Source organism: Takifugu rubripes, chromosome 9, assembly GCF_901000725.2.
Source record: "Takifugu rubripes chromosome 9, fTakRub1.2, whole genome shotgun sequence".
NCBI lineage: Eukaryota > Metazoa > Chordata > Actinopteri > Tetraodontiformes > Tetraodontidae > Takifugu > Takifugu rubripes.
In genome coordinates this window covers 12935931-12955620 of record NC_042293.1, presented here as the reverse complement: position 1 = coordinate 12955620, position 19690 = coordinate 12935931, and the positions used below count along the sequence as shown (strand labels likewise).

Below are 19690 nucleotides of genomic sequence, written 5' to 3'. Positions count from 1 at the left end.
CCGCCCCACTGAAATATATTTAAGAAAGTTTAGCCCACCCAACACACAACACAGGAACACAATAAAATATTAATATTCTGGAAGATAGCGTTTGCCCGGTCATTCTGTTACATGCGAATAAGCCAGAGAGAGAGAGAGAGAGAGAGAGAGAGAGAGAGAGAGAGAGGAGGAAGAGAGAGGGTCAGTACCCTTTGGGCTCGTCGTTTCTCTGCCCGCTGGCTTTGGTGGTAGATGCGGCTGAAGTTCGACACTATCACAGGGACGGGCAGGGCGATGACCAGCACCCCGCTCAGGGAGCATATGGATCCAAACACCTTCCCCACGATGGTTTTTGGCACCATGTCGCCGTAGCTGAAACACAGAGAGCAGACGACACCACGCTCACGACACCGCGTTTGATCATCCCACGTCCTTTAATGCTATTTTTACCCGTCTTGAAATAGTTACAGTGACCCCGAATTCCTGCGGAACCTGAAAGCAGAAGTCACGTATTTGAAGCTGAAGTATTAAAGAATAAATAGAACTTTTCTGAAGTCTTCCTGGCCTACTTTCTACATGCTTTAGAGGCCCTGTTTCATATATAATTACTCACCTGCTGGCACCGGCTAATGCTTTCACATCACGACCAAAAGCGCTACGCATCCCTTGTGACCTTTGTTAGCTAAACAGCTTGTGAAAGGTACAGCGACTGGTATCACATCAGGTAAAGGCGAAACGAGAGGCGAGCGGTTTGATACGGCACTCTGGGGGGATTGTGTGAAGACGGGTAATTCATTTTAACGGCGTTTTAGACAATACTGTTCTGCATCTTGACAGCGATCGAATTAAATGGTGCGATGAGAGCAGAAACTAATCTGGCTTCTGAAGATGCTGCACATCTGTCCATCACACAATCTTTTCAGCCGGGCCGACTGGAGCGAATGGCTGCTGCGAATACCTGTTTCCTTTTGTGCCAATCTATTTTCCTTACTGCACATCACTGGGATTTTCCACAAGGCCGGGCAACAATAATACCGCCGCTATAAGCACGGGGAAACACAGTGATGGATGGAGGAGAGGACGGGATGAAGAAAGCGAAGGCGAAACACGCTGGAAAGCCGGGGAGCGCTTCAAAAGACAACTTTCTCCTCTGTGTTTACCAAAATAACAGCCATTGTTCTACTATCACGCCTTAAATTACACCTAGCAAAGACAAATTGTCACATAAAACCGAACGTCGGTGCCTCTTCGATCATCGTATAAATTTCGAAAACATCCTCTTATAAAGCTACAGAAGATCACATTCAAGAACCAAAGGCACTGTAATTAATCTTTCTCTGTGTCAGCACTTTTCTCATTAGAAGCAATCAAAAAACAGAGCTGTTGCAGACTGAGAAACTAAGGGAAAGTCTTTGGGGACAGCACATTAGCTTTAGGGCATGAAGCCACCAACCACACGGCTGCAGCAGCTCTGATGTTGGCCTTTGCAAACCAGCACCTCCACCAGACTTTATTGTGTCCAGTGGTGTTTTTGCTGGTGTGGCTCCACCCAACAGCTCCTCTCTGCATGTGCAAGGTCAAGAATACTGTCAGAAAAACTCTGATGGAGCTACAGGTTTTGATTAATATACATTTAAAGGGATCCCTTAAAGGGGAGGTTGTGATTTAATTGCACACTTTTAGCAGCGTCACCACTGCTAGCCTGCTGGAAATATTCAAACTCATCATTTTTGAAGCACTTTCATAATTTTACACAGACTCAGATTGTATCATCAACTTAAAAAAACTGCTTAAACGCCGAGATTTTCTGATGTCAAAGTGAACCGAGCATCGTTGGCACCAACGCCTCGTCGGCTGCGTCCAACAAACCAGGCTGATTCACCACGGCTGTTTCCGCTGGGTCGTGGTGCTTTGGTAAACCTCTGACGAGAAGATAACATGATTACAGTCCTTCGGTAAAGCCTAACTTTAGATTTGTTTCACAAATGCTAAAGACTTCCACCGCCAGCTGGAGCTAAGAACAAACCAAATGTTTAACTCCGTGCACACGCTCGTTATTTCAGATCTCTCCAAGGCAATTAAGAGCAGCAGGCTACCCCGTCTATTATGCCTATTATGCCTATAAACTAATCGAACATTACCTGCATGTTTACGAACGGCCCTCTGCAGACATTTCAGACCAAATGAATGATTCAGAGCGGGGATGTTCTCCTTGTCTCTCTCAGCCGTCTCCTCTGCGCTGCGGAGGCCCGGCGGTCCACAGGCTCGCAGGTGGCTGAGGCGAATGATCGAGAATGTAATGAGCAAATGACCTGAGAAGACCATTAGCTCCTGAGAATAAGATAAATGCAGGTAGGAAGGGACATCAGCATTGCTCAGCCGCCGTGACAGCGGCGCGTCTCTCAAGTGAGGCGGGGTAATGTGAATGTATCGCTACACGGGAGGTTGACTGTTTCATAAATGAAGTTGTCTAATGCCCGCCGCCGCCTCCTTGAGTCATTAGCCTGCGGTTTCCATCAGGTTGGGCCCGGCAGCCTCAGATCTCACCGAAGATGTAAAAGTGGACATTTTAATATCACGCTCGAAGGGTCTTCATGTACAACAGTTTGCTTTCAAGTTGAGTAATCTCACACAGATGTCATTAGTGTTACAGTTCATTACAGGTCAAGTCATTTTCCCCTGTAATCACTGACAACGCTTGACAGCAGGTGTCACTTACAGATTCCACAGGCACCGGTGAAAGCCTATTAAGGGATCCGGATAAAAAATACAGGGCAGCATTCCCTCACACAAACGTGGCTCCGATCGTTTGTTTTAATCCAGCGGGAGAGCTGGCGGGACGCTGCCGGATGGCGGAATAAGTCTGCATGCTCAACTGTGGGATGGGATGCACGGGAGCGTTGTCTCTGGGAAGCAAAGCATGATGGTGGGCAGGTGAGGAGAGGGGAGCCGGCACACTCTGGAGAGCAGCACTAACAGTGATGGATGGTTCATAAGGGGGAGGCTGGGATACACAAAGCTCTGCCTCCCGCATGGCGGCAGTGCTACGAATTAACAGCTGCGCCAGATTAGAGCAATGTTCCTGCTTTGTTCCCGTTGTTTCTGACTAGCAGGTACCCACGTTCGCAACCCTGAGCTGACGCGGGCGAGACGCAAAGATGGATGACCAGATCCTTATCCGCCGCGCAGAGGAAGCAGAGGAGTGTCGGAATGACTGAGCATCAATTCCCCTGTTCCACCCACTTGAAGCCACGCTGTGCTCGCGCTCGCGCGGGTCTTAAATGAGCTTTTTGGAGACCTGCGCTGCGGCGAGGTGACAGCGAAGCCGGCCGCCGCCGAGGCTGCGCCGCGCAAGAAATGTCAAGACTAAAAAGGATGTTTGAATTTCAGAAGTGCGGGATGAATGTCGCCGCCCTGACTTGGATAATAGAGCAATCAAAGATTCATGAGCCCTTCTATCAACCTGCAGGGCAGAGTTTGCGCGGCTGACCTTAAAAGCAACGCCAGAAAGCACCGCAGTGTTCCGTCAGGGGGGACAGGGACCGATCCCTGTACATGACCTCACCGCCCTGCGGCGAGCGCTGCCGGCCGGAGAGCAGGGACACGTCTGGGCATGCGCAAACACACACACACACACACACACACACACACACACACACACGACTAGAATTTGAAGGAGCGCACACTCTTTTGTGGGTCTGCGAGGGGCGGGCGTGTGTGGGTTGGTTCAGTGCAAAGCCTTTAATTTGACATCTAGTTAAACCAAGCCCCCTTTCCTAAAAAAGCAATCTTGCGCCTTGATTGTCTTCCAGCACCCTGCGTCTGAAATCTGACTGCCATCTGGTCAGTGGGAAGCGAGAAAAAAACAACAGACGAGATATCTGGATGACTTTACCCACACGTCACTTGTTTACTTCTCCTTTAAAAGAGGAGGCTTTTTGTCCCCAATTAATAAAATGAAATAAAAATTGTTAACCTGACCTGCTGAGTGTGAAAAGTGCCAGCCGCAGCCATTGATTAAACACTTAAATAACAAATTTCTCTTTGCATAAATAAAAGCTTATTCCTATTTTTACTTCCCCGTAAGAAGCTGCGTGACTGCACCAGCTTCACACTCAGCAATAGAGCAAAAATCTACTTTAGCCGAACCATTAAAGAAAAAAAACACGTGATTTAAATTGGAACTAGGGATCTTCTATCAACATCTATCTTACATTGACCGTCATTGGTCGGGATCCTCACCACTGACGGGATAAAGAAAGCTCTTGTGTAAGAGTGGAATGCACTTTCTGATGAAATCAGGAAGGTCAAAAGCGACTCCCGGTGTCCCGGCCACTGACATGCCGGTGGAGAGCCCAGCCAGCAGCTTAGCAGTGTTGACAATTAGGATTCCAGGAGGATTGTGACAGATCATTCAGCGGAGAGGCCCTTTCAGAGGAGCGTTAAATCCAATCATCCACCGCCACCTCTGTCATCACGTTCCAAGCTTCCACTTCCAACTGCAGCTTTGGCTACAAGAGCAACTCTCTGAAGATCGGACCGGGAACGTGCAGCCGCGACAGCGGGAACTAAAAGAAATGAGCCGCCACCGATCAAGGTCAAGGCGTTTAAATAAAGAAAAGGATCTGCGATGGAGTCGCGGATGGCGCGAACCCTCCTTTTTGAATCCGTTAAAGACTGAATCTCATCAAACTGGACTTTGATCCACTCCACTTTGATATTTCACTGAGCAACGCTATGAAGCTAGTTTGATTAACACATTTTGATTCGTCAGCCGATTATAATCGAGACAAATTAAGTGCAGGCCGCTATCTCACGCACCATCTCTCCCAGTTGTTTCATGCCAGCAACTACTGGGGCAGCCTGTTATCTGGAAATCGGAATCTGAAATTAACTTCTTTCATGGGTATTTTGGGACTTTACATCACTCATCTTTGTTTTCCTCTTAATACGAGCGAGCAGATGAGGTCCTCGTGAGACGCACACTGGCCAGACCGGCAGCTGTTGTGCGCGCACATGCTAACCTATGTCAGGCTATTTTAACTCTACTCACTTCTGCAGGAAAACAAGACGTTTGGCAGGGGTAAAACGCCAAGGTCGGCCCATTTTAGCTTGACAGTCGGTCTCTTCCCAACCTCTTCCCCGCCTTGTCCGTCCTCAGCACGTCTTTCATAATTCGAGCAATGCAGCTTTTCCGCGTGACCTTCAGCAGCCATCCTATCACACATCCGACTCCCTATCAGCGTTTCCAGGAGTAATTCACCAGCTCACTTTCACAGCTCAATGGTCTCTACATCATAGACAAGCCCTCCAAACCTGTGAGACCAAAAGCTATCAATTATTCTAAAACTACAACACTGTCACTAACTGTGCCAATCAAAAGTTGGTAATGACAGGGAGAGGCATTCAGAGCGGGACAGGTAGCAAGGTCAGGAGGGATTAGTCTGGTGTGGAGCAAACAAAAGGAATCTACTCATGAATGTTGTCCTGAACCGAGTCAAATCAAGAACGGAGCAATCAAGGTTAGCGTGGTTAGAACCTTTCTTAGCGGTCCAACATCTGCACCGTGTGCCAAGCATATTAAACGCACACCCCCGATTGGAGTTTGCAACATGCTTAAATGCTCCTGCTAACTCGTCTGTGGCTGCTTGAAATCAGCTAAGAGGTAATAGTGAATGAGGAAGGTCAAAATAACTGGTTATAGTGGAACAAATTGGCTAAAGCAGGTGGTTCTAGGAGGACAGAGAGAGAAAGAGTTGTTCAACTGGGGAGAGAGGGCCTCAACTGACTGGTGAGGGTGGGAAAGAGGTTAAAATAACTAAAGAGAATATACAGCAGTGGGGTAGAAGGGGTTGAAGAAATAACATTGTTGCATGTTCTGTTACACAGAGTTCTGTATGGAAGTTCTAATTCTTTTACATCCCCAAGGTGTGTAAAACGGTGGCCTCCGTCTGCGGGCCTGATGTGAAATATGAAGCCCCGGCTGAGGATGAGAGGGTGACAGAGTGGACACAGCATTAAAATCTTATCCGGGAACATGACACAGTGTGGAGGTGATGGAGCCTTACACTGGTCGGCTGGGAAAGGCTCCATTTGTTACGAATCACGACGTGGAGCAAATGGAGCAATCCTCTGCAACAATACGCACCTCTGTACCTTCTCCACAAGGCTGAGAGAGCACAATATTCATCGCTGCTGACAGTTAAATAATAGATGTACCCCCCAAAAAAATGTAATTTTCCTCCTGAACTCTATCATGCTCACACAAGTATGAATTTCGAATCTCGAGAAAATGGATTATCTTGCCTGCATGTCATAGAAGCATACTAACAAGTGACATGAAGATATACATTTGGCCCAGTATGTGTGTGTGTGTGTGTGTGTGTGTGTGTGTGTGTGTGTGTGTGGGTGTGTGTGTGTGTGTGTGTGTGTATATGTGTGTGTGTGTGTGAGAGAGAGAGAGAGAGAGAGAAGACTGCAAGATTTATAGTGAGGACTGCAGAGGAGGTCTTGAGGGTGGTTATGTCAGAGCCCTTATAAAAAATTTAGTTTGTAAAAACAAGAAAGCAAAGGCTATTCACTTTTGTGCCGACGGGCATCATGAATCTGACCACCAAACAAGAAAAGACAAATGCAGAGCGCCGAGGTTGCTGCATGCACAGATGAACAAAGCGCTGGGACGGAGGAAACCTCTCTGTTCTACCACATATTTGGATTATTGATAACTCCAACACAACACTGGTCTGGGGTTTGGTCAGTGTTCATTCAAATATTCAGCTCATCCTGTGAATCCTGGGGGGAACCAACAGTGTCAGACAGCCTGAGAGTTTCCTCCAGCCCTCTGGCGCGGCTACAGCGTGTAGCACTGCAGTGGGATACTCGGGGGAGACGCGCTGCGAGGCTGCGAGCTTCAAAAACACAATAAATGAGCATGATCTCCGACATGATCCCTAAACACCACGTATCATTCCCGATGTTCGGCGGTGCGTCTCTGGCTGCAGCCTCGGAGCACAAGATCCGCCAGGCTGCCTCTCTTGGGCTCAGGCAGCAAAGGCCGATGGGATTAAGAGTGTGCAAGCTGATAGGGCTGCTCTGATGCTATCGCTGTGATATACATCATTACGGGTGGGGGGGAGGAATCCCGCAGGTGCCGGGATTAGCCCGTTGGATTTTCACTGCAGGTGATAAGGAGGAGAAGAGGCTGGCAGAACTGTACAACATAATGGGGAGATGGGAGCGCAGAGATAGGGGGGAGCCAAAGGGATGCACTGGCAGGTGTAGCGTGTGTGGTGGGGAAAACCGAGCGCTCAAGTATGAGTGACTGTGAACAATAGCTACAGGGAAGGACAAGTTTGAGATAGGTGAACACTGCAGACTCGCCGCACAGACCACACTGATGAAATGCAGCAAAGCAGATGTGGGAGATTGCTTTGTATGCGTCCCACAGTGCCGCTGAAACCCAGTCCCCCATGATTTGTCAAAGGCGACGGTTTGACTGAAGGTTAACATGCGAGGCGCAACAAAAATGCCCATAAAACATGCGTGCCGACACGTCGGCCGGTGTCAGAGCGTCCCGAGCACAGATTCCCGGATGCACCTGCGTCGGCGTGTCTTGCAGTTTGACTCTGAACGTTCACCCCTTAAGGCCAGAGGAAGTCCTCTCTCTTATCCATGCAGACATTGAAAAACCATATAGAATAATCCCTCACGTACAGGTCTGGCAAAGGCACCTCAGCACCCTCTCGCTCACATATCAAACATGTATTCCCTCAGCCTTCCAAATCCCAGCTTAACCCTCACCCTGCAGAACCATGGCAGCTAGTTATCACCATGGATTTGACATTAGCATGCACACCCGCTCTCATTTGGGAGATCTCCTTAAGAGTCAGGGGTGATAAAAGCTTTCCTCTCTACCGCTCTTCCATCGCTGACTTTGAGTCACCCTTCCTCTGCCTGGACCAGCCCGCCTCGAACTGCGAATCGGAGATGAAACGCTCCATTGTCTTTCTTTTTTCTTTTCCTTTTCTATCAGAGCCCCGCCTTGGCGTTATTCTTTTCTCCTGTCGTTCCCGTTTCTAAGTCTACACCTGCTGACACTTGAGAAACAACCGCTGCTTTATGCAGAAAAACCCCATTTTATCTGCACACTCGCACAGGTCTTCCTGTAAAACGCAGCCAAATACCTCACTCTCCTGCTCACAAACAGCCCGAGCTTGAGGAACCGTAGATGGGCAGACACCGACATCGCTCTAATTCTAATTCCTTATTCTGTGTTTACGCATCTGTCTAGGGCTGTAGAGCCACAGGCTAAAAATATATTCCTATAACGTCAAGGAAATGCTTTGATAATGCAATTACGCCGCTCCATGGCTGCGTGGGGGGGTGGGGGGGGGGGGGGGGGGGGGTGGGGGGCTAAGGAAGACGCAGGAGAGGCCGAGAGCACGAAGGGCGCTATCGCTGTGGATTACGGGAGAACGTGATAATAAAAGGAAATTAGAAGACGCTCAAAAGATTATGCTAACCAACTTCAGTCTGCTTTCCTTTTAGGTTCCATGAAGGAGAGCTTTGATCGAGCGGATGTTCAGAGTTGCAAATGTGGCATTTGGGTGTAAATTTAGTGATGACTAACTCTGGTAATCTCCATGTCCATCAACGCATTGATTTTTAAAGCGCCGCAGGTCGTCATCGCACTGTTCACAGTCCCGACTTTGCACATTATGAGGTCGAACCCTCCATTTTTCCGCAACCGCTGTAAATTTCCAGCGCTGGAATTTAACAGCAGGCTCACATCCACGCGAGCAAGTCAGAGGCTTCTACGTCTTTCAACCATTAACGTCTAATTGCCTCTTTCTCTGTTTTTCTTTCTCTTTTCATACTCCAGCACCATTTGGGAGCGGCGATATCGGGCGCCGCATCATTAAGGTTGTTTTCACAGAGTATTCTGGAGAATAAAACTCCCGTTTCCCAGAGGAAACAGCGTCGAGCTGCCGCGCACGGGGCCGCGGACCCAACCCGCCGCCCGCTGGGGCAGAGTGCGCGCGAGTATCTTTGACCTCTTTGACCTTTACGTTGCGGTCAGGTGAAGGGGAAGAGGGAAAGCGTGAAAGGTTTGGCGGATTAGTGCCTCTGTGTTGGAAAGGGGCACCGGTCCAGGATCCTCATCATGCTGACAGCAGATTAGTGCTCGGCGGTGCCAGAGCAGACGGCGCAAGATTAACTTTGATGTGCGATTCCACACAGAGCAGCCTCTGGATATATCGGCTTCCTCCACCAAATGGCCCCTTAACTCCGAGTCTGCAGCCTATCTGGGCTCTGCAGACAAAGGCTGCGTGAAGCGACGCCGACCAAACCATCAGCTCCTGTTTGTGTTTTTGAGTAGATTTGATTAACTTCATTGATCCTGTGAACTGCAGCGCTCAGCAGATGGCTCAGAGGGAGGGGAGCCATCAGGATAATTCAACCATACATAATAAATAAAAATAAATACCAGTAAAAGGTTGTAATTAAGGGTAAGTACGCGGGGCTGCTGCTGGCGTGTTCGACGTTAGCGTGTTACAAGTGACACGGCTGTCAGAAAGAGTCGTCGGTAGCGATTAATCAGTTCCAGGAAGATTTAAGGGTTCTCCAGAACAGCCCGATGAGTCATATTGAGCTGGCGCTAACAGATCTAATGTAATGGATCTGAAAGAGCTTTGTCAAGGGTGAGGAAGCGCTGATCACTGTGTAAAGCCCGGAACACTTGTAGCTGTGTCTCCTCGAGTCCTGAGACTAACCTCGTCCTCCACGCGTCTCTGCGGAGTTTATTGTTATGATGAGATGACTGATGTGGTTGTTTATCCATACGTTTTTATTTACAGCCCACGGGAGGCAGGAGGCGGAACGGGCCAAGAAAGATTCGCTGATCCAGAGAAATGGTTGAATCAAAGTCGTTGGTGGGTTTTTGTTGGACATTCTGGAATTTACCTGGAATTTAATTAAGACATTAGCACCACTCTGCCCCTGCTGCTGGGGTTTATTGTTTTTGTCACCAACCTTTATGAAAATGCAATTACAAATCACCTAATTACCCCATTATTTTGAGGTTTGGAAGCCAGAAATATAAACGTAAATACACAAGCATAATTGTAAGTGGTGGTCACCCTTTTCACTGCTCGTCACCACAGTTAAAAGATAAAGTTTATTCAGTTTCCCGCTGCAGATGTCAAAAAACAATCTTCTCCCTTCAAAGCTTTTGCTTGATCCTGATCCGGCATGTCAGTCCATCTGTCGCCATGACAACTAGGCAAACGCTTATCTCTTTACAAATGGATCACTTCAAGGTCAAGAAGTGCCTTTAAATGCTTAATTCTGGAGACATTTCCAGCCTTTAGGTACACATGGAAGAACCGACATATCAGGATAGAAGTTGAATTTGAAATATTAATAGTTTTTAAGCCAAACAGGTCGAGTATCTTTAATTCCGTTCCTGTCCAAAATGTCTCCCGGACAAACCTGGAAGTACCTTCGAAATTCAATTGAGATGCCTTCAAATTATTTCTCACTTTGTAGTAATGACAGAATCCTTTAGAAAGAATGCTTTTGAAAGAAACAACAAAGGCAGAAATTCCAGTCATTTAGTTTGGGGGGTTGGAAAAAAAAAGAAGCCAAAGCAAAGCCTTCAAACTCTCGCAGCGAAACTGACGGGGCTAGCGAGGGCTGGGGTGAGACAGCGAGTGTTGCGGAGCGTGAAAATGTTCCGAGCGCTGGAGACAGTGTGGACCGCAGCCAGGCTGGTGACAACAGTCAGTCCAGATAACAGCAGGCACTGGGAACCAGCGAGAACCTGTGGGAAAGCACCGGAAAAAGCTGCTCTTCCAGCAGCTGCTGACTGCCCCCCCCCCCCCCACTTAGGTCGGAGGGACGAGCCGCCGGCTGCGGCCAGATCCGCCATCCCAGCATCTGCAGAGCGCTGCTGCAGGCACATCGGGGAGGTCATTACTTTCCCCCGTCTCGCTCAATGAGTCGTCTCCTGTCAATTCAGAAAGTCGGAAAAACGGGAGGGGCGGAACAACAACTGCGACAACACCCAAAGGTCATTTTGTCGATGGAAATTGGTCTCGCGACCGCGCAATCTATCGGTCATCAACGGGGGGCTATTGCTGTGTCCGCGTTTACAGCTGGAATCTGAGCTCCAGTGACCCCAGGCCAGTATGGATGTGGGGTGGGGGGGCGCAGGTGTAGAGGGAGAGACAACTCCCATAATTTATAACTTCATCATCGGTGGAGAGGCCTGATGAATAACCAGGCTGAGACTCTGAAGGTGGGCGGAGCCACAGAAGGCACAGGCCGTCCTGAGCGTTAACAATCGCGAGTGAATGAAGGTTATTCATTTTAATCACAGCCCTGCATGCCCTCCCCCCCGCTGTCCCAGGGGGTTGCTATATTTAAGCACTTTTTTCATTCCTTCTCCCTTTTTTCGGTCCTGGCTGATGGCAGAGCAATTGCTTTGTGGGACGTCTGCCCTTGAAGATCCCGACAACAGAAGGAGATATTTATACGATGCAGCGATCTGCGTTCTATTTAACACTTTCCTCTGTGATTGCGGGGAAATTAAATCACGCTACCTGCTGTAAAACCGTATGCGTGGGTGTGTTTTAACACGTTTCCTCTGTAAAACAGAAGCAATTTGGTTACTTTGCTGCTCTCCAAGATTAGCCGTCGGTCCTGAGGGACCAGGAAAGCTTCGGAACATTCGTCCCCCATCCCTCCCATTCACCTGCTTCCTAATTGGACTTTTCCATCTGGCGAGGGCCGCAAATTGTCTTCCGGGGATGCTACAGCTAAAATATCATATCAAACACAACAAATGCACCGGGGACAATCGTCTTGGAGAGCTGCCACACCGGTCTGCGCATACGGGCCTCTGTGAGATACAATAAAGTCCGGCAGCCTGGAGACAGACGCCCCAGCACACGGCGAACTCCCGCGGCAGGGAGGGCTGCGTTTGGAAAAATAATCTGCAGCCCAGCGTATCTGTCAGCGGCGTCTGACACACTTTAATACGAATTATTTCACCAGATGTCAGCGCTGATGGGTGGCCGGACGACCGTGTCAGTGGTATCGACTGTGCGCGTCATCCTGACAAATGTTTTACCTCTGCGGTCCCTGGAGGTGTCGAGCAAACACACGGAAAGTCTGAAAACTTTGGATTCTCGTCCACTTGGCGCTCGCCGCCGTTAATGACATGGGAAATTGCGTTCGGCGAGCTCGTCGCGCTTTACATCCCATTGACGGGGAGTTGAATACTCAAGAGTGAGCGGTGGGATGGGTGGCGGCGTGTCTGTGGTGATGATTACAGCCCATTAACTTTGATGGATGCAATTTTGCAGAGAAGGGGATGGGAGTTGGAACGACGGGCGACGTAGTAGTTTCCTGTCACCGGCATGTGTAAACAAAATCGCGAGGAAAAGACCCCGGAGCACTTAACTCTAAAAATATTCATACAAAATTGATTTGGGGATCAGAAAGACACGGCGTCACCTTTGGAGGTAATTGAACGGATAATGTTGGATCCAACCCGGATAACCTGAGGATGTTCACGCGTGATTCCTCCGTGTCCTCCAGAAGACGAGCAAGGGCCAAAGGACTCCACATCAGCCCAGCTGATCATTCAGGAACGTTTATCCTGTGGTGGCATGCGTGCGTGCGTGCGTGCGTGCGTGCGTGCGAAGCTTTACCTGCACCGTTTTTTCTGTTTGGCTCAGCTACAGACGCACACTCCGTTCCTCTGTGGTCATTATGTAGAGATAAGGCCCCATATGCCAAAAATCTGACTCTTAAGCTCCTCCACGGGGATTACGGACAATTGGGGAAAACACAAATCACCAACAACTGTTTGCGGTTTTCTACTAATGCCTTGAAAAAAGGAAGCGAAAATCCGCACGTGGAAATGGAAAATTAAGCACTCGGAATACGTCGGAGTAGAACGACATGAAAGCTGCAACTCTTTGAGGTTGGGAATGAACCACTACACCAGCATTTATCTGAGTTAAAGCTTTAAATTTTTAGGTCAGCTGACAGAAAAGGATCCGGATTTGCCTCCTTCTATTTAAATGTCTGACTTTAATATGCTTACCTGGTGTCACCTTGCTAGCTGTTAGCCTGCTCTGACCCCTGGGCGGTGGGCCGTACGTGCATCCTTACAGTTCCCAGAGCTGTGTGTAGATTTATCACGTCTTTCATTTCTTTCCACCGTAACAATAATATTAAAAGGTTTGCTTTGCTGTTGATTCCATCTTGCTTTGAAGGTTTCCAGGGTGATTTATGGCACACAGGTGAGAGCGATTGTTCTGACTGTAAGCACACCTGAAGGTGACCATGGTGCCAGATAGCCGATGGGCAGGTAGTTTGGATAAAAACAGACGCCCTGGCTCTGCGGTTGGGATGGATCTTCACAGGCGTATGGAGGCATTATTTGATTATTGGATTTGCGGAGGATGTTTTGGTGGTTGTGAAGCTTTAAAAAATGAATTTCCAAACGGCGTATTGTGTCACTTTGTACCATTCAAGGTACGACACAATTACATCAAACTACTCTGCCTCATGTTTCAACACGTGATATGTTGTTATAATTAATAGCTGAATATTTTTAGGTCATGCGGCTACGGAGTGAAGTTCCTACTGACAGCACTTAAAATTAGAAGCAATTTTAGGACGCACCACACAAGGATACGAGCTGAATGCTAATATCTGCATGCTAACAGGAGGAGAATACCAAGATGCTCACTACTAAGATGCAGGAGTCATGTTTTCTGCACGGCAGGATGGTTCCTAATGAGTGGCACAAACAGAGTGCAGGTAGGAAGGATGAAATATCCTGGACAATTATTTTAAACGCTTCAGAAAAGATGGTCATAAAAGATGAATTAACAATATGAAGAAATGGAGGAAACATCCTTCAGAGAGCACAAATATTCCTCCCGAATTTCAAACATCTTTCTTGGGAACGGTTGGCAGAAATTTCACGACTCCGTCAACAAGATCGGTAGTTTCCCTCTTGGAAAATGAAACAAAAATCCATTAAAAGTTGTAGACTTTAGTCAGTCTGAGGGAAAGTGTTGGGTGTCAGAAACACATTTTCCATTTGCAGCAGGACACCATTATATGACTAAAAAAAACAGCCGCCGCCTGCTAATGCAAAAAATTGGAGACCGCTGTAGTTTATCACTTTAGGGGTTGTAAATAACACAGAAATATAGACAAAAGATGGATACGTGGGGCCAGTTTACGGGGACGGAGCCCAGTAAAAGCGTCATCACCGTTTCTTTTTGCAGAGCTTTAATGTTCACTCCTTGTTGAGATGGAGCGGAGCGTGGATTTAATACCGCGATCATTCTTTAAGACCAGAATTTGTGGTAATCCTATTGCATCACATGTTATGTGTAATTGGAATTTGAAGACAACCACTGTCCGGTAGGAAGTGAAGTCCACATCCGTTACGACCGCAGTGCTGCTGGTCAGCAGGCTAGCAAACATTTGTTTGTCTGATGGCTTTAGCACGTAGCAAATTAGCAGGGGGATCTGTTAAGGACATGGCCCTGACGCACCACCCGCCCTCACAACACCATCAATCCATCTGAGACCACATGGGGACGGTAAAGAAGATGAAACTGAAGAAAAATATTGAGACTGCAGTGGCAACAGAGACCCACACATGCGTGAGGAATTGGATTAAGGTGAAAGGGAAATATATAGCCCCTGGAGCACAGGCCCTGCTTGGTTCCTGTTTGACCAAATGGCCTACATTAGGTGATATATTTGGCTATTTATAGAAGCTGGGGCGGGCAGGAAACAGCTGCCATGCGTCAGGGTGACAAGCTGACATCCTTCTTCTCAGCAGGACCTCCCTGCCGGCAGATAGAGAGGAAGCTCTTTATACCTAAACTGAAACGGGACGCAGCCTCTTATCATTCATACAGCGTACAGAAACTAATAATCCACGCACCCTGTGGCAAAGACTCAACAATGAAACTGGGTTAACAGTGGCTAGAATGGGCAGCCCAGCGTGGAGCCGCACTCTCGGCTCTCTACAGACATCTGCGCTCTGCCTTTACAGCAAACACTGCGGCTTTCATTAAAGTGGAATCAGTATTGATCACGAGGGCCTTTTATTGTGGAATGCTGGTGCGAGATTCACCAGAACGTACAGAGGAGCGGAGCCTTAAGCCGAGCGCAATCAATATTCATGATTTCGCGATGAAGCCTCTCACGTTCCGGCATACCGGTGAGCCTTCGAACAAAGCGCCAACGTGCCGCTGTCTTTAAGGTCGTTGACAAACTATGGCTTGTTTATCGCCGCCACGTGAAAGCGATAGCCTTTATCACGTCGCTCTGCATCGGCGTTACGCAACCTTGTGAATTCCTCGCTGCTGGGCTCACACCAGAGACTGATGATGGCTGTTAGCTATAATCTCTGAAGCGCTGCTGATCACAGATGTTGGTCTGTTGGCTGAGGGGCATTTTTGATAGAGAGACAAATGTCTGGGGAGGAGGCGCCACAGTCTGGCATCACAAAAGGCTGGCGTTGTTTCAGGAATCTGCATTTACCACACTGTCCCATGGTCCTAATGGGGGAAAGGGGCGGGGTGATGAAGCTCCTTTACACTGCTCTCAATGACAGAGGGGGCTATCATCACTTCACTCCACCTGTGCTGCAGATATGGAGGTCAACCGTTGCTGCTCTGGGTCTGGGAATCGCAGCATAATGAAGGCTATAGGTCAATGTTTACCATAGTAATAGTGGCGCCTAAAAATAGACGGACAACTGTTTCTCCTTCAACCGGCACTCATTACATGAAGATGCATGGAAGGGTCTGATGTTCACGCGTGCTCCAAGTGAGCGGGTCAAAACGTGACACAATGGACGCCAGTGACGGGCCTATTTTGGGCCTCGTAATTCATTTATTAAAATAATAACATGTGACCGCGATGGAATCAGGTCTCTCCTGTGTTGTTTCAGCACTGCGTTGGAGTGATGATTAGTTTTCTGACCTTACCTTAATGGGCACAAAGGGAACTGGGCCGTTCTCAAACTTGAAACCACATATAACTGCAGTCGGTACCACTGTAGAATTTAAAGTGAGAAGCAAGTGAAAGAGATCAAATTAAGCACGGGGCTGTGGGGAGAAAACAATCCTTACGTAATGGAGCTCAAGGACCTCAGCTAATCTGATAAGTTGGTTTATTCCCTTTCTCACAAAAATGAACAATTTAAAGATAAACAACCTTTAAAGCCGGAGTTTCTGCTTTATATTTGCTGGGACTGATGTGGTAAACTGAACAGGAGCAGGAAAATACTGCAGCTCGCTCTCTGGCCACGCTTCTTGCCTCATTTAAGGGCACAATCAGCCAATCCAGCCAGCGCGATGTTTGGCGAGCTGTCAGTCAAGCGTTCGCTCGCTGTTGCTCACAGTAAAATCCGTTTCGCTGCGAACATGACAGCACTGATAGGAAGCCCAGAGACCAAGAGCAGGACTCCGCAGAGGCGAAGAGTATGATGCAGACTGCTGAAATACAGCAGCCAGAAGGGCAAACTCCAACAATTGTGTTTGACGGGTTGGTGGGAAACGATGAAGCTGAAGGAGAGACCTGCTGAAGCTCTATTTGCATGTTGGACGGCCTCATCCAAGGTCTCCTCCTCACAGGCACGCTACCTGGGCGTGCACATTAAACCTTACTACTGGAAGCCATTATCATTGATCAGCATCACATGCTGAGGAAGCGGTGAATTTACACTGCACTTTCCTTTTTTTTTAAAGATCTATGCATCTTATGGGCTTTTTTCCTTCCTCTTTATCTTCAAGCGATACCACAGTGAGAATGCTGCTTTCACAGCTGCTCCAGCTGGTTTTTGTTCTCCCCGCCTCTCAGATAAGCATTTCTGTGAGTGGTAGCTTTTCTACCTCTGCGTCTCCTGATTGACCCCAGTGAGTGTGAATTTCTGGATGGAGCTACGGAGCAGAACCAGGCAGGGGATAAAGCTGTGTGGATCTGAGTTTCCTGCTCGATTCCCAGAAGTTACAGATTGCAGCTTTGGGTCTGAGATCCTTGCCAAACTGGAGTTCACACAGTACTGATTAGGCTGATTACTGCCAGATAACTCGATATTTCACAAGCTGCGCGGTTCCCTCGCAGCGAGAGGCGACTGCGTATGTCCTGGGTCTGATTCCCGGCTGGGTGTCGGGCGGATTCCTTCTCCGGCAGCCTCCGATATTCTAATGACACACAAGTCAGTAATCTTGTGCGTCGAGTGATGAACTTGCGATCTCATCAGGGTGTACCTCACCCCTGCTGGGACAGACTCCAGCTCCATTTACAAGCCCGTATAGAGTAAATGGTGGCAGATAACGAATGGATCTTTCAATCCGACACTGGCTCATTAGCAGCAAAGCATTCTAGGCTTTCCTAAATGTTCCTAATTCCAAATGAGGATAGTATAATAGAACCTGTGGCGGAAAAGTTGTGAGATCTGCATGTAAGTATGGGGGAGAGGTGGAAAAGAGGGGAAATTGGACAAAATTCAGCCGATTCACCACAATAATAATAAGAAAAATTTGATTTAACGCAGTTTAAATCATTTTAATGGTAGAATTGATGTTTTAACCCCCCTAAAAAGACATTTAAAAAATATCTCCAAAAATGCAATATAGTTCACATGCATGTTGTTGGTGTCAGGGACCTCTCGGGACCTCTGGGAGTCTATTTATACGGTCAAAATACTGCCCCTTCTGTTCCGCCTGAGTAAAAAGGGGAAAAACAAATGAGGGAGGCATCCTCCTTTTTTTCCATCCCAGTTTTCCAGAGGGAGATTCATAGGACTACAAGCGTGGCTGACAGCCGGATTTGAGTCATTTGTTTGTTCTTGTCCCACATTTGAGAAGCCACATATTAAGTTTAACATCATATTCCAACATTAATGATGCTCCGAAATGCACTTTTGGACTCGTAACATCAAGGCTGCAGTGTAACTTTAGGTATCGCTTCAATATAAACGCCACTGGCCACTTTTATTGTCTTTTTACTTTGGATCATTTTTGTGTGAATTTTTTTTTTTTTCCACCCCTCTGGCTGTGCTGGGGGTGCGTGTCGTCATGGCAACAGCACGGCATACAATCAAATATACAGAGGAAGATTTAAGTGGCACAAAGAAACAATGAGCAAAAGCCTTCGGTGTAGCTTTGGAAACTGAGTGGTGCTGCTGATGGTAAACATGTAAAGGCTGCACCTGTTTGAGACACTAACAGAAGGATTAGTGCTCAGAAATCTGCCTTCTTTAGATCCTGTTGGCATAATTGCATGGATCCAATGCAACAAGAATCCACTTTGAGTGAGCTACTATTATACAAATGAAGTGATGAGAAAGCATTATGTGTGTCGGCATACCAATCTTCATGCCCAGACAAGCCGTTTTCATCTCTATGTAAATGCCCCGTATGTAAATAAGCTGCGCAGCACTTGAGGGGGAGATAGCTGATGGGCTTATGCTGATCATTTGGATACTATTTGATCTGGACTGCTTTTACTGCAGCTGACAACATATCAACTTTCAAAATCCGACAACGGGCGGATGATGGGAAAATCCAGCACATTTCGTTCCTCCTCTGGAAGCAGGGGGAAGGTTTTTGGACCGTGATCTGATTGGATGGAAGCGGAGCCGGGCAGAGCAAGTGGTTCCTTACCACAATGAAATTGAAGCGGTGTGTTTTTCTCACATATCTCCTCCCTTTGCTGTTGCAGTGATGCTGCATTCATTCAGAGTAACTTTAATCTTGGTCTAGAAGATTCCATTAATCTTTGAGGTTGCTCACAATACAAAGAAGATAGAAAATGCTGAGTGGTGTAAAAAATGAAACCCACTGATGGCATATTTTATGTCGTGCCACAGTGCTACCCAGCCCTGAGTGCGGAACATGCTAGTCTATTTCCCTGCTTAATGCAGCACATTCAGAGTGAATTAATGAAGGCCCCCCCCCCCCCCCCCCCCCCCCACTTTCCCATGTGGAATGGCTCTTATTGGTGCTGCCTCGAAGACGGTTGTCAAAGAAATCGAATCAAATGCAGGGACAGCCATTTTGTCCTTGCCATATAGATTATTTATCAATCCCACCATCCGCAGTGATGCATGCCTGCTTTTAGAGTCAGTTCACACACACACACACATGCACACACACACACACCATCCTCATATCAACACTCCAGCTGGCTGCAATCGGTTCTTTACTTCAGGGTTCACCGACCACAAATTTCTTTTTGACGGCAGATTATTCAATAAGGATAAATCATAACTAGGCTCAATAAGTAACGTTCAAGTTCCTTCCTCCTGGATCACATCGATCAAAATGGAGACGTTCACCAATCACACCTCCAACCTGCTCCTTAAAACCTCCAGCGGCCGCTGGAAAATTCTTTCAGAAAACAAAAGGGAAACGCAGGTTTGGATCAAAAGGAATGCATCTGAATGCATCGCCGGTGCTGGTGCTGCTGCTCACGGTGATCCGGATCTCCGAGGAAGAACCGCTGCCCTGTCCCAACCCTGAACTCACGCTCCACCATTTCCCAGTCATTTGCATGGGCAGAATGGCGCTCAGGTTCCCCTCATTAAGTCACCTGTCACTTCAGGACTATTATACAGCCTCATATTAGCATCACCTCTTCCCTCCCGATAAAGCGAGAG

At 47.8% G+C, this 19690-nt stretch overlaps 1 protein-coding gene across 2 annotated transcripts in view; it reads right to left on the bottom strand.

Annotated features, from left to right (window-relative positions):
• LOC101077937 (potassium voltage-gated channel subfamily D member 2-like) overlaps positions 1-19690 on the bottom strand; it is a 29012-nt gene that overhangs the window by 3579 nt on the left and 5743 nt on the right. For both annotated transcript variants that reach the window (XM_003967515.3, XM_029842307.1), the window contains exon 3: positions 189-351. In XM_003967515.3, coding sequence (XP_003967564.1) covers positions 189-351 — 163 coding nt within the window. The remainder of the gene's footprint in view (positions 1-188; positions 352-19690) is intronic.